The 14292-nt window shown below is 29.4% G+C and overlaps 1 protein-coding gene across 3 annotated transcripts; it reads right to left on the bottom strand.

Moving 5' to 3' along the window:
- Positions 1 to 1775: 1775 nt before the first annotated feature.
- On the bottom strand, positions 1776 to 12258 carry LOC143247423 (uncharacterized). 3 transcript variants are annotated; one of them, XM_076495492.1, is made up of 8 exons: positions 12144 to 12258; positions 10958 to 11091; positions 9098 to 9447; positions 7454 to 7563; positions 5663 to 5726; positions 5308 to 5385; positions 4403 to 4538; positions 3025 to 3536 (listed from the first exon to the last, which is right to left on the bottom strand). In XM_076495492.1, exons 3-7 carry the CDS (start codon positions 9444 to 9446, stop codon positions 4414 to 4416), a joined length of 726 nt encoding a protein of 241 aa, XP_076351607.1. In that variant the 5' UTR covers position 9447; positions 10958 to 11091; positions 12144 to 12258; the 3' UTR covers positions 3025 to 3536; positions 4403 to 4413. The 3 variants fall into 3 exon arrangements, with proteins under 3 accessions (XP_076351606.1, XP_076351607.1, XP_076351608.1); XM_076495493.1 differs by lacking the exon at positions 12144 to 12258 and adding an exon at positions 11236 to 11933; XM_076495491.1 differs by lacking the exons at positions 5308 to 5385; positions 5663 to 5726; positions 7454 to 7563; ... (1 more) ...; positions 10958 to 11091; positions 12144 to 12258 and having other exon boundaries at positions 1776 to 3167; positions 3308 to 3536.
- Positions 12259 to 14292: the final 2034 nt, after the last annotated feature.

The raw sequence follows: 14292 nt of genomic DNA, 5'->3' as shown, positions 1-14292 counted from the left end.
TCATAGGAATACACTTGAGGTATTTACTAAACAGCTTTTAGCTCTTCAGAACATGCATTAAACTTCCACTCCTGTCAAACCGATCAAGATATCAACATGAGTAACGATTTAGATTCTTATACGTGCCATAATCAAACATGTGCTGCTCAACCGTTGAACGGTACCCCAGCGGAAACAAAAAAAGAAAGCGATATCCTCTAAGATACCTCTAGCTCTTTCACAATATTTCATCCTACACAAGCGCTTTAAGATAAAAAAAAAACTTCTAAGTAGCGCTAGTATCAATCATATTAAAAAAAATTATGGACTAATAAGGAAACACACAAGGACAATTAAAATATTCAACACTATCTCTTCGAATGTGTTACAAACTTATGCCAAATAACTACCAGTAATACAGAACTACTTGAAACAGTATTCAGCTAACCAGTAACCATCGACAATCGAGTATTTTGTTTTCGAAAACACCAAGAACAATTGGTTTAGTGTATAATTACATAAGGGATTAGTCATATGTGCTTTGTTTTTCACGCGCAATTCAAGCCCCAAGTTTGAGCGTTGTAGGTCCCCAAACTTTCCACTAATCAAAAACCAAGGAAAAGCATCAATAATATTGAACTAGTCATCAATAACTGAAGTAGTGTAATATTCTCTGGTGAAAGTTTTCCATGAACGAGTTCTTTAAGTCTTTATAACACCAAAATCTGGCACTCCATCCCTGAAGTTGGCAACATTGACGATATCCCTAATTATGCTTTAAAATAACAGTTTAAACAATCTCTAGCCTTCAAATAATTCGCTTAATATACTGTTCTTTGTTGTTGAAATTCACATACTACATCAATGTTAAGTTTGTAGCAATTACATTGTTTTTCTATGTAAAATATACAGGTTGCCCAAGCGGTAATTAAGGATTAATTGCAATATTGATCGTATTTTTCTATGCGTTGTTAGTCCTTAATTAAGGGATAAAAATAAAGTCTTGCAACGATATGTAGAAAGAGACAAAAATAAATTAACAAACAGTGTTTCGGAAGGCGACGACGTTCAGATCCCTTTGGAAATTCGAAGGTTTAAATAAGTGTAACTTCAGAATTTAAAAACAGAATAATTAAAGGTTTTAATTATTTTCTACTGTATGAATATGCTTGTCTACTACAAATATAAAGAAATGGTGATGCACTAGAATATAATTATTGTATGAAAAATATATAACCTCAGAACAACGCTAGTGTATAACGAACGAATCAATACATCAAGGTAAAAAGGTAGTCAAACATGGATTCTTCATACAATAATTTTTTTTTTTATTTGCTGATACAATCGATTTCATTGGAGTTATTCCATTTTTAATTGCACTAATATGAATTCGGTAAGGTAAGGCTTTAAAATTTAGTTTATTGTGGTCAGTTGTTCAAAACTGAACACGACATAAAACTTAATGTTTCCTACACTTACACTTTGTTCACGAACCATTGTTGATTCGAGAACCAAGGTTAATTTATTTACCTCTACACACGTGGCGTGTTGTATGTAACCCATATGTTAAGTGGCAGTTTTTGAGTCACAGACAGTGTGTCACGATAAGACATGTATTTTTCTTCTTTCATTATTAATCTAGGGTGTGCGGCTCATAGAACGCTTCTGAGGTATTGTTTGTACTTAAAAAAAACACACAAAAAAACTTAGCTCATAGGTCCTTCATCTCCTGACCGATTCGAGATCTAATTGCAGTTTTGGGCTCGCAGATCAAACTCTTTCGATTGTTGTATTTAACCACATTCAAGATCTCGTAGATTAGTTTACTCTAATCCTGCCTAAAAGAATTTAAGATGCCATGGCTATTGGGAATTTCCTCTTGTTTATTTATGAGCATAATACCTTCGGGTTTAAAAAAGGAAACAAAAACCAAACCAAGTTATTGACAAAATGAATTTTACATTTATTAAAACATTTTAAATTAAGTGCATAATGATTTCGTTTTCAAAAAAATTTTGTATTAATATATATTTACAATTCAAGTTATGATCAGTGATGTCGAGAAACCCACTTGTTGAGAAATATATGCAAAAACAGCTCGTTTGGGTTGAGAAAATATTTTACATAGAAGGTCGAAACGTTGTTTGCTCTTCTACGTAAAATATTTTCTCAACCCAAACAAGCCGTTTTTGCATATATAATTCAAGTTATGATCCCAGCTTGAATTTATACCATCGTAATCTGAACCACTTATAGATACCAATGTAAAACTTCAGAGCAAATAGATCTCACTTTCATAAGATTTCTTCAATTTAGCTAAACAGGTAATCTTGTCTATAATGAAAGATTTTTTTCCACCTTTAAAAACATGTTTAATAACACAGTCCAATAATAACTAATAATTTATACTCCAAAACTACTTTTCAAATATTACAATAAACAACGAAAAATAATTATTTAAGAATCACTTCAAAGAGAAAATTTTTCATCACAATTTCTTACAAGTTATATACATGGCCCTTGAATATTTTGGACAAAAGTATTTATAATGATTATTTATAAAGTATAAAAGCATTTGTATTTTTTTCCTGTATTAAAAAATTTTTGCTATTCAGAATTTAATATTTGCAAGTGTTCTTCAGTCTCAGATTTGGTTTCTTCATCTTCTTCACACAATCTTTGTTCTTTGTTATCTTCCTCTTCCTCCAAGTTGTATGGTTCCATTTCTTTTACACTGCTCAAATCTTCCTCAGTTACTGCTTTACTACCAATCTCCGACTCGTATTCCGTATTACATTCTTTACTATACAAAGCTTGTTTATCACAATCTTTGCTCAATTCTTCTCTGGGCTGTATTTTATCTTTATTCAATTTTAAGAATCCTTTCTCAGAGATTTCTGCTAGTTTCTCCTCAGGATGCACAATTTCTTCAAAGGGTCCAACATGTTCTACATCTTTTTCTGTATAATTTTCAACAGAAAATTCCAGTTTGGCTTTTCCTTCAGTCCCAAGATATTCTTGTTTTCCTTTCTTTTCATACAAAAGGTGTTCAGTGTCTTTGTATCCCTCATCTTCAACTTGCCCGATTTCACCAATGTCTTCACCTTCAAGATCACAGTCCTGATGTTCTTCTTCTGAATCATTTTCCTCATCTCCAGACTCCTTGAGGTTTTCATCTGTTACTGTGGCTATGAGGTAAAATTATACTTTGAAACCCTTGTCTCATTCTGATTTATAATATAAAGAAGAATCAATATACAATAAGAAACAGTGGCTGACATATGCTGTGTAAGTATCATTCTATGAAATGTGAATGTTATCACAAAACCTGTTGTTTCTTCACTTTCATCTACAAAGTCTATTGGTCCTTCCAATACTGATGAAGCTACAGAGATGTAGCTATTTGGTCGAGATTGAATGTCATTCAAGTTGCTAGGAGAAGGGCATAATCTGTGACAAAGGCGATGACTTTCATGAAGAAAATGAAGCTGCTCTCTTGAAGTATGAAGTTCGTCATGCATTCACAGTCTTTCTTCTTCCCTCTCTGAGACATACGACTATATGATAGGAAGAGATATAAGAGTTAAATGAACTTCAGTATATTAGTTAAACAAAGATAGATTTATCAGAAAATTAGAAAGTAAAATATGACTTACAATATATAAGTACAAGTACACAAATTCAAAAAAAGAAACAAAAAGCAGAAAATTATAATGTTTTTTTCTGAAACTGTAACTGTTTAAGACTTTTCTTGTTCTTTATATTATTGTGTTCACTTTCTCAATTAACTTAAACAATTTTTGACCAGCTTGTGGTTTCAATTTTACTTCTGGACAAACCTGATCAATACTTTGGGTCCTTAAAATCTATTTTGTGACAGTTTTTTTTTTTTTTTATTGGCTATACAACTATATACAAAATAAATTAATAAATTGTCTTTTTTATTTATTTTTACAGTGCTTATTTTTTCAAAGGAAACTAAAGAGAATTTAATTATATCTGTTGGTTTTTTAAGTTAAAACATTCATTTATTAATTGATACTTAGTCAAATAATAAATATAATTCAATAGAACAAATTCAGATTCTTTTTGGAAAATGATGAATTCATCTTTTGAAATAGCAGCAATTGTTATAACGAATGATTTCCATTTCCCTTGTTTGTTGAAAAAGTAACACATTAAATAAAATAAAATCTCTCTTCAAATATTATTTGAAGATTGTTTTAATCAGGTATAAAACATTGTAGTCAGTCATAAAACAGATATCTGGTTATAGGTTAAATACATCCACAACTTCTTAAACACACAAGAATGTTTTAAAAAAACGTCTCTACAAACAATACCCATCTTTCTATGCTTTTACTACCATTGTTAAATTGGATGATTTTATGATTAGATAAATTCTATAAAATATACAACTTACCAAGAGTTGAGTCAAATTCTATTTATAGTGATAGATATATTTATCAATTTTGGCAAAGGTAAACTAAGTAACAGGCCTGTCTTCCTTGCAACAACTGAAGTTTCTGCATGAGTGTTATTGCTTTCTTCCCCCACAACTGTAAGCAGCAGAATTATTAAATCATGAAATAAGTAATAAACAAGCTACAATATTAAGAGAACATTTAATATTTCCTTACCAATAAGGTTTGAGAACCATGTTAAGCCTTATAAGTGATCTTCATCTGAATGGATTATCAGATTATGCAAACAGGTAAATACAACATTTAAGTTGGATTATACAATTTGTTTTCTCCTTTTTAATTACGTTCACAATGTAACGTACAAAATGTTTAAGCCAGCCTGTTTTTGTGTAAAGAGAACTGTAATAATGAAAACAAATACAAGTTATAAATCAACTTTATTTTGGAAACAAAAACAGTTTTATACCAGCATTTTGTAATTCAATAACAAAAACACCCAAACATACATTTTCAAATATATGCAAAAATGATAATCTCAAAGACTCAACAAATGTTATTTTATTGTAAGAGTGGCCTTTGTTGTTTTTGCTCAACCATACTAGCAATCTAGTCCATTTGCTGCTTTATTTCATTACAGAGAATCTCATGCTACATTTATCGAATAGCGATCAATCAGAAAACATGCGACTCAAATGAAAATAGCTGTTTTTGACAGGAAAAGGATATGTGAAAAACCGTTTCACAATTAAAGACTTGTATTTCTTAAACTAAAGAAAATACTATATAGTCATATCTTCACAAAATTTCTTTGCTTAACTATTAATGCTGAAATATTCTGACATTAACAAGAGATTCTATTTCATTACAAACTTCTATCAAGTTGTTTTTCAAAGCTAGTACTCACCTTCTCCACTGCAGGCATTAAACATGTCATCTTCAGACACTCTTAGGCCTTCATTTAATACTGAAGTAAGTTGATTAGCTGAAATATAGTTACATGCATTACACCTGTAACAACAAATTACTTATCACAGTTTTAACACTGAAATTTATACGAGATATTATTACATCAACATTAAAGACTCCAGTGCTACTGTAAATGACAACAAAAACAAAAGTACAGAATAATTTTCTTATCAAAACTACTTCAAAAACAAATACCTCCAAAAATCATGGTATGTTTGAAGTTAGTACCAAAATTAGTATCTAACAAGTCATAACAGAAGTTAATATTTTTCAGATGCTTAAAATAAAGCTACCTTGGTAAATGGATGCTAGAACTAGTTCTTTCAAATCTTTTTGACCCTCAAGTTCACTTGCCATCTGGAATACACATTAAAAAAAAAAAAAAAAGATTATATATATTATATACACATACACATGTGCGTGCATGTAAAAATGAAAACAAATATATCACTTGGATAAAATACTTACACAAGTCTTTGATGCTACCAAGACATGTAAACATCTCTTAGTTGTCAATTGCATACTTGCATATCAAATTTATGTAAAAATAATAGTTCTAACTTTAATTTAATAATTGTAATACAAAAATACTTTTACCTTATGACTGTCATTTTGTAACATTTATGTTGTGAAGTTCACACATACATAAAAAAAAAAAATCATTTAAACTTTCATTTTTCTGCATTCTTTAAAGCTCCATGATTATTTTTCCTTTGAAACACACACACAGGCATAACAAAAATAGCCTAACACTAAATAGTGTAAACAGTATACAAGTAAGAAAATCAGCACTACATAACAATGATGGAGCTATAATTTTTAAAGAGAAAAGTAAAATTAAAATTACTAGTTAAGGTACCTGCACATTGGACAAAAGTTATTTAAATTCACAATTGATGAAAAGGTTATCTTAAGAAATGAAAAGTTGTTTCCTTTATATATAATTTTTAAAAAAAAACCCAAAATGCCCATACACACAGCAAAACACAAAAAGTGAAACTAAGTTTACATGCAACTCCTCAAGGACCCAACAAACCTTCATGCTAAATTTGGTGAAAATCCATCAACAGAGGAGAAATAGTGTTTAAAAAAACCTACAAAAAACACTCATAAAAACCTCAAACTACAAAACCGAAAATTTTTGTGCATTCCCCTCCATGGACCTAATGAACCTCCATACCAGTTTTGGTGAAAATCCATCCACACCCTGTGAAGTATTTGCGTGGTCATACAACAGACAGTGTTATTATATTTATATAGATGGCACCAGTACATTAGATCTGCATGTGAGTTATTCATGACATCATATCTGCACCCTTAGAATGGAGAAAAATAAGGTTTTCCATGATGGGAAACAAAGGCAAAATGAGAAAAATCATGACCACTATTGCAAATCTACATGCACAGAGGATAAAACATTTCACAAAGTTATGGGTTATACATCATGTAATAAAGCTTTTCCAGCATCATATAAGCAAGAATCCCATTACAGTATGCTACTTTTGTAATTTGGTAGCAAAGGATAAGAGTTTTAATTGTTTCACTTTTTTTTTTTAGGAGTAAGAATTTGTTATGGACTTACTCTAAAACACTGTTGTTTTTTGTTTATACACTTACATAGAGACAAAGACAAATGTTAAAGATTTCAAAATACATCAAAAGAGCATATTCAAAATAAACTACCACCAAATATTGCACATATTCTCCATAAAACTATTAAATCCAGATTAATGTAGCATAAACCCCAGCAAATCAGTATTAACATTATAAAATCAAACTTGAAAAAAATAATTCAGTTTAATGTTTCATTCTCAGTAAAACATTGTAAATCTCATATTAGTAACAGATTAAATAAATTTTAGAAAAAGACATTTACAATTGTGAATATCACATGTACATAAAATACATTAAACTTTCACAGTAACATTAAAGTATTTAATACTGATTTAGACAAGTGTGCTGATTCATTGGTTAGTATAACTTCTTGGAATCTAAAACAACCATGTTATTTAACATTTGCATAACACATCCAAAAAGGAGTTTTTATATTTGTAAAAGAAAAAAATTATAGAATTCTATCATACCTCAGCAACATACTGAAATTCTTTCCTTGGAATCTGAAAAATCTGGGAAATGAGTTCTTGCTTTTCTGCCAAAGCTTCTGCAATTTGTTGATCTTTGCGATGTAACATTTCTAAATTAAACAAGATTAGTTAAACTGTTGAAATTAATTTAATTCAAATTATGTTCACGATTTTTACTAAGCTGTTAGAGGTATATGCTGGTATCTTGAAAATGTTTTAAACATTTTGTAAAAATTTTTAAAAACACTAATTGCTACCGAATTAGTTCTAATCCTCTTATCAATTTGGCAAAACATACGAATATATTATTACAAGATCAGACCAACTTTATGAACTAATAACAAGACAATCCTGACCACTACTGATAGTACAGCAAGATGGACATGAAACTTATGCACGAATTTTTTGTTTTTTTATAAATTAGTTTACTCTAGCAGCACAACATTATTGTACAAGTTACAAGTAATACACTCAAGTATTGGACAAATATGGTGAAAAGTTAGTATTCAAAAGTACACTTATATAGGAAAAAATTAAATTTCAAAAAGAGGACTTTAAAACTTTTTGGTACAAGTTTTTGTGATGCAAGTTTGTTTTTTGTTGTTTTTCTTCAATATCCTAAAAACATGACCATGGTTAAGTTAATAAAGCCTACAAGAAATAAAATAACCTGTACCTCCAATTTTATCACTATTCTGTTAAAGCTAATAGAGCTTCCAATTTTAGTAGAAAAATTTACTTTAGTCAACGTAACATTTACTTTCAAAGACACTAGCCAGTTGGTATACATTTTTTTTTTATGTCAGCTGATTTTATAACAGAATTTTCTCTCATTCCAAACTGCTCTTCTTACATGGCAGTACTGCCTTTCACTTCGCCTTCATCAACCAGTTTTTAAATCTATACTGTATTCTTTATGTTAATATTAGGCTGAAATCCAAGTTGAATCTTTCCATGCAAATGATGGAAAAAAAAACGAATTTACAAAACTTAGTAGCAAGACTGTCCTTCTAATACTAGTGCTACCAGCAAGATGAATAACAAAGTACATAAGGTTTGTACATTAACAATAACCCCTTCCTTTATACTGCATATTTTAATACTTCCATAGCTTTTAAAAACCACCTACTAGTACATACATCATTCCAGTCAAGTCTGGGTAAAATCAATTTCATTTGGAAATTTTTCCAATTCATTTATTAATATTTAAATAATTTATAATGCTCAAAATAAACTATTTTAAAATACGACGAAAACAAATTATTTTTAATGTCAATTATGAAGTTAATCAGTGAGATCTATTAGCAATAAAAATACACAATGTTAATGTTTAAACATGAAAACAGTACCCGAATTCTAAATAAGATAAACACACACATAGTTTTCATTATGAAAAGTCAACTGGATTTACTCTAAAAAAACAAAAAACAGTAAAAATTGCCCAACTACACATCTTTACTTTGCCTACAGTGTCTTATCGATTGGAAATGTCGTCTAGAAATATATCTGCCTAGAAAAAAAAAATTAACTGTATGTTCATTGTTTGTACATGATTTTGTTGTTTTTAAATATAAATGAACTGAGGAAACATCACGCACACAGTAAAATGATTTATGAAATAAATGATCTACAAGGTAACTGTACCTATTGGAGTAAGTACAGGTTCTGCAACTTGAAGAACCACACTTTCGCTGACTTTAATCTCCGATGGTTCTATCAGCTGGGGTTTGACTGGAACATGAAAAACTTTTACTCTTTCAAGATTCTGTTGTTCTTGGCTATCTTCAACTGAGCTACAAGGTGAAGGAGCTTCTTTCTGTGGTGTGACTAATGAAGTACCCTTCTGTGGATGATTTTCTGTTGGTGGGAGTTTGGGACTAGATATTTCAGTGTTAGGAACACTATGTGAGCTGCTATCACTTGTTTCTCCTGTGTCTGTGGATTCCACACCATTGCTTACTTCAGAATGTGAAGATTCTAATGATACAGGCATCCTAGGTTTATGACAAAGTTAATTTCTTATTAATTCTCTCAACACTGGCTCGGACAATTTAACCAACCATGTGATCTCTTTGTAATCATTTAATATCATTATAGATTTAATACTTCTAATTTTCAAAATAGTGTGTATATCATTGGCAATCTTTCAGTTAATGTGTCTTTCATGTAAAAAAAATAATTTTGAATGAAGTACTTTCAATAAATTAAAATAATGATTTCAATATATAGTCCATCAATATATAGGGTATTTGTTTTGAACAGTTCATGTGCAAAGTGATTTTCATGTTTAAATTAAAATAGTTTTTCATGTCAAAAATATCAAGTTTCACTTGTTTAATCTCTAAAACCTCCTAAATACATTTCAAATGTTTATTTTTAGTAAAACTTTACATTTTATCTGTTATTTTCTCTACCCTAACTATATATAAAGTTAGTCAATATGACTGACCTCTTAACCCCCCTGCCAAATTGAAATAAGCCCCCAACTACTACCTGCACCATTATAAGTTGCATATCACTCTGGAAATGTGCAGTTCACATTAAACTACTGAATTGCATTACCAATGAGTTACTACAAGCTGTTTGCATGTGTAGCTTATAAAATTATTATTATTTATTTTACCTGATCTAAACTTAATGTAAAGAGAGAGATCCTTAATTCTATACTTTACTTTTATAATAATAAATAAAGAAAAACCATAGAAAACAAGATATAAAGCACTTAGCAAATCATCTTTTCTCTTGCTGTCAACTGTCAATGAAACTAAACACTCCCTTTAACACACACCACACCAATGGTAGTAATGCACTAAATAATTTTTATTTAATTCAATAATGCACCAAAGAAAATAGACTAACAACATGCAAAAAGTAGCCAATTTCCCCTTATAATTTTTCAGGTTTTCTAACTATGTGACAAGAGTTGGTACAAAATCATCCAAGCTGGTTTCTCACAGGAATAAACAGCATATTAAGTAAAATTGATGATTATTGATTCAGAAAACGTTATACAATACTTTATTTGATAAATGTTATACTAATTGGTATAACACAAATACAATAAGCTTAGTAAAACTTTAAATATAAGACACTAAAATCTTTTGTCATGTACAGTAAAGGATACCCATTGCAATAGGGTTAAGTGAAATATGCATTGTACACAGGAATATTTCATTTCTTAAAGGTTTTCATGCTACTTAAAAAGCATTATATTTAATCTTCAAAAACAAGACTCATTTCCATTAACTATTTTAATCAAAGTACAGCAGTGATTATGTTTTTCTGCTAAAAGAAGAATCAATCAATAAAGTATCCTTAAAAATTAAATCTAAATAAATCAGTTTGATTAATATTTAGTAAATAATTTTACCTTAAACCTCAACTACTCTTTCTCTTTATAAAAAAAAAAAAAAGTTTTCTTTAATAACTGTTATAATGAAAGTTTAAAGTTTGGTGTTCATATGGTTCTAAAAATAATATCAAACTGCTAATTTTAAAGCTTACACTTTGTTTATTGCCAGAGAATCTTCTGAAATATCTTCTGTTTAGACAACAATGTGGAGGAATCCTGGGCTTTGGCTGATTGGCCATGTCTCAGTTTGTGAGCTTCAGAGGCTTCTGTGATATACTTTAACCACCTATTACAAATAAATTTTATGTAAGTAAATTCTACAGTATTTTATTAACACAACCTGACATAACAAGCAAAATACACATTTCATTGTACAAGTCCCTGGTTATGCCATAATTTGAAGTATTATGTTCAATCTTGGGGTCATTACCTTAGGAAAGACATTCAACTGTAGGAAAGAGTTTAGAGGAGGGTCACCAAAATGGTACTTGGGATGGAGGGGTTGTTATATGAGGAGAGATTAAGATCCTTAAAGTTGTTTTTGTTGAAAAACAAAAAAATTAGAGGGCATTTGATCAAAGTGTTTAGGATTGTAAAAGGAATTGATAATTGATGCATCAACATTTTTCATATTTGACAGCCACAGTTATAGAACCAAGGGACAATTTTATATTTAGACAATGTAAAAACTGTGCATGTATGATGAATGTTAACACTTCCTTAAAGTTCACAAAATAATTTTTTTTCATGGTACATCTAAATAATCACTAAAACCTTTAGAAATTGGACTGTACATTCTTTAGTTATATTACCTGGTATTCAAGATACAAAAATTACTTCAAACTAAATGAAAAATGTTTAATTTTAATATAACATTTCAAAAGGCATAACATACATAAAATAACCTTAAATACTGAATAGTGGCCAGTGAAACTATACGAATTTACATTAACAACTATGTGTTTTGTTTTTTTGTTTGTAAAGGTGAAGATAACCACACTTATAGTAGACAACATTATTCTGTACATCAACCATTTATCAAAACTTTAAAATTTTTTTAATAGTTTACTTTCAAGGGGAAATCATCTATCAGCTACATATTTGTTGGTTAATAATAAGTCTATAACAGACATCAAGTAAAAACATGTTATAACAAAAAGAACTTGTGTTTAAATATATTCTTTATTTACACTGCACATGCCAAAAAATAAAGATCAGTTCTTTTTTCTTTCTGAAGCTGATGTACAAACTCATAGATGGCAGATGTAGAAACAAGAAAAATCCTTTGCTATCTAAAATTTACACTGCACATGCCAAAAAATAAAGATCAGTTCTTACATTTTTCTTTCTGAAGCTGATGTGGCCACAAACTCATAGATGGCATGTTGTTTAGATGTAGAAACAAGAAAAAATCCTTTGCTATCTAAAATTTAACAAGTTATTATAACTAGTTCATATATCAAATATTACCATGCAATTTACAAGTACCATTTCTTGAAATACCTTTATTAATACAAGCAGAATTAAAGATACTTTGATATATACTTCTAAATACAAAAATAATTTTAGTATGTTATAATAGCTATAAACAGGAATTATACAGTAATACAAAATGCGACTTCAATGAAATTGTTTTACAGGAGATAATATACAAGGGTACAGTATGCCATATTTATTAATATAAAATACTAAATGAAATATAACCTGTAGATTTACAGTAATATTATTTGAGAGAGTAAAATTCCTTTTGTTTTAAATCCTTACAAAAACACACAATCAATAACTTTACATAAGGTCAAGTACTAATTATTAGATAGGAATGTAGGTTGAATGTTACAATTTTGGAAAAACACGAGAATGCTTAATATATACATGAAACACATGAAGAGAACAAAAGTTACATTTTAATTGGATCTTGTGATCTCCAAAACTATCAGAAATATAAATTTTACAATTAAACCTTTAAAACTCCTTATAATATATTTGGCTATATGATTACTGCTTTTCTTTAAATTTATTTTTTTCTGCCACATATTCAACTAATGGTAATAATTCAGCATTCCAAGTCCAGTGATAAATAATGGGCCTTTCTCAGTTCTCCACTCCCTACAAACATTACTTTTAATCACTATAACTTACACATTACATTTTCAACAGTTTTCAAATGGTCAATTAAGAAAAAGTAAACTTTCTACACATCTGTGATAAAAATATCTAAATAAGTTGTTTTTTGTTTGAAGTTTATTTTACTTACAACTTTCACTAAGATTAGCAGTCAAATGCAAGAAAAACTGATTCCTTGTAACAATAAAGAAAACAAATGTTGGCTGGCCAGCCCATTATTTTCAAAGCATATTTTTTCCAACAAATACTTGACTGTTTTTGTTTGTACATCTAACAATAATTGGAGTTTAACAAAATTCTTCTCACAGTTTCAAGAAGACTAGAAAACTTTTTTCAGAAGATAAAGATGGACAGTAATTTTTTTAAATATATTAACTACATGATAAAAAAGTTGGAGCATTGAAGCTTATCGATACAGTTTCATTACAATTAATTTCTTTATAATATCTTCTCAATATATTTTATTTCTTAATATTTATTTCCCTTCATACAAATCTAAGAGCACAAGTTAACTACATTTGTAATTTTTGTCTCTAAATGATCTGCATATTTTATAAAAAGAAACACATTCAGCAAATATAACTTGCCTGTGGCCACGCTTCTTGTAAACAGGTTTTGTACACGAAGTATTGGGCTGTGGGTGACTTTGGTGTCTTCTTGGCCTGACATCAGATTGTTGTTGTGGAACTTCAACAGCAACTTATCATCCTGTTTCTGGAGCAACACAAGAATGTCCTCAAGTAATACCACATGCATCTCAATAGTCTTTTGTTTGTGTAACCTCCAGGTCAATGGACCCTTGTGGATCAGCTTATGCTTCGTTAAGTCAAGGTGCTGAAAAGACAGAATTCACAAACAAAATAGTTTCTCAATTTAACGGTTAATAACCAAGAATAAACATTGGTTATTACTTCATGCATACATATTTCTTACTATTATCTATGACAGTTGTCTATCGTGTTTGCATTTAATTAATAAAACCTCCATAATTTATTTTATAAAATTATTTAAAAGTTGAATGCAAATTTTGATAATATCTGGTATTTTTGTAAATTATTACAACATACATACATATATATTATATATACTGAAAATTCTCCCAGATGTATTCTAGGTTTAAACAAGACCCACTTTCTTATTACTTACTTACTTACTTACAAATTCCTTGAATATTTTATTGGACAGAAAACTCAAAATGTTTAATACAACAGGCAAAAGTGCATATACACTCAGATTAACTGATTACTTGGGTCTTTAAAACTATAACTAATTTATGAAGTACTATTTATACACATACACAGAAAAACAAAACATTTTAGTACATTACAACTGCATTGTCTACACACTATTATCAAGTTTAATA

This window comes from Tachypleus tridentatus, chromosome 3, assembly GCF_004210375.1.
Source record: "Tachypleus tridentatus isolate NWPU-2018 chromosome 3, ASM421037v1, whole genome shotgun sequence".
Taxonomy (NCBI): domain Eukaryota; kingdom Metazoa; phylum Arthropoda; class Merostomata; order Xiphosura; family Limulidae; genus Tachypleus; species Tachypleus tridentatus.
This window is presented reverse-complemented; position numbering and strand designations above follow the sequence as displayed.

What these genes read in the sequence shown, in the direction of transcription:
- LOC143247423 (XM_076495491.1), bottom strand. Translation starts at nt 3,500, where the DNA reads ATGCATGACGAACTTCATACTTCAAGAGAGCAGCTTCATTTTCTTCAT. An exon ending in TGAAAGTGAAGAAACAACAG is followed by an intron (nt 3,168 to 3,307) that starts GTTTTGTGATAA and finishes TTTACCTCATAG; the next exon opens with CCACAGTAACAGATGAAAAC.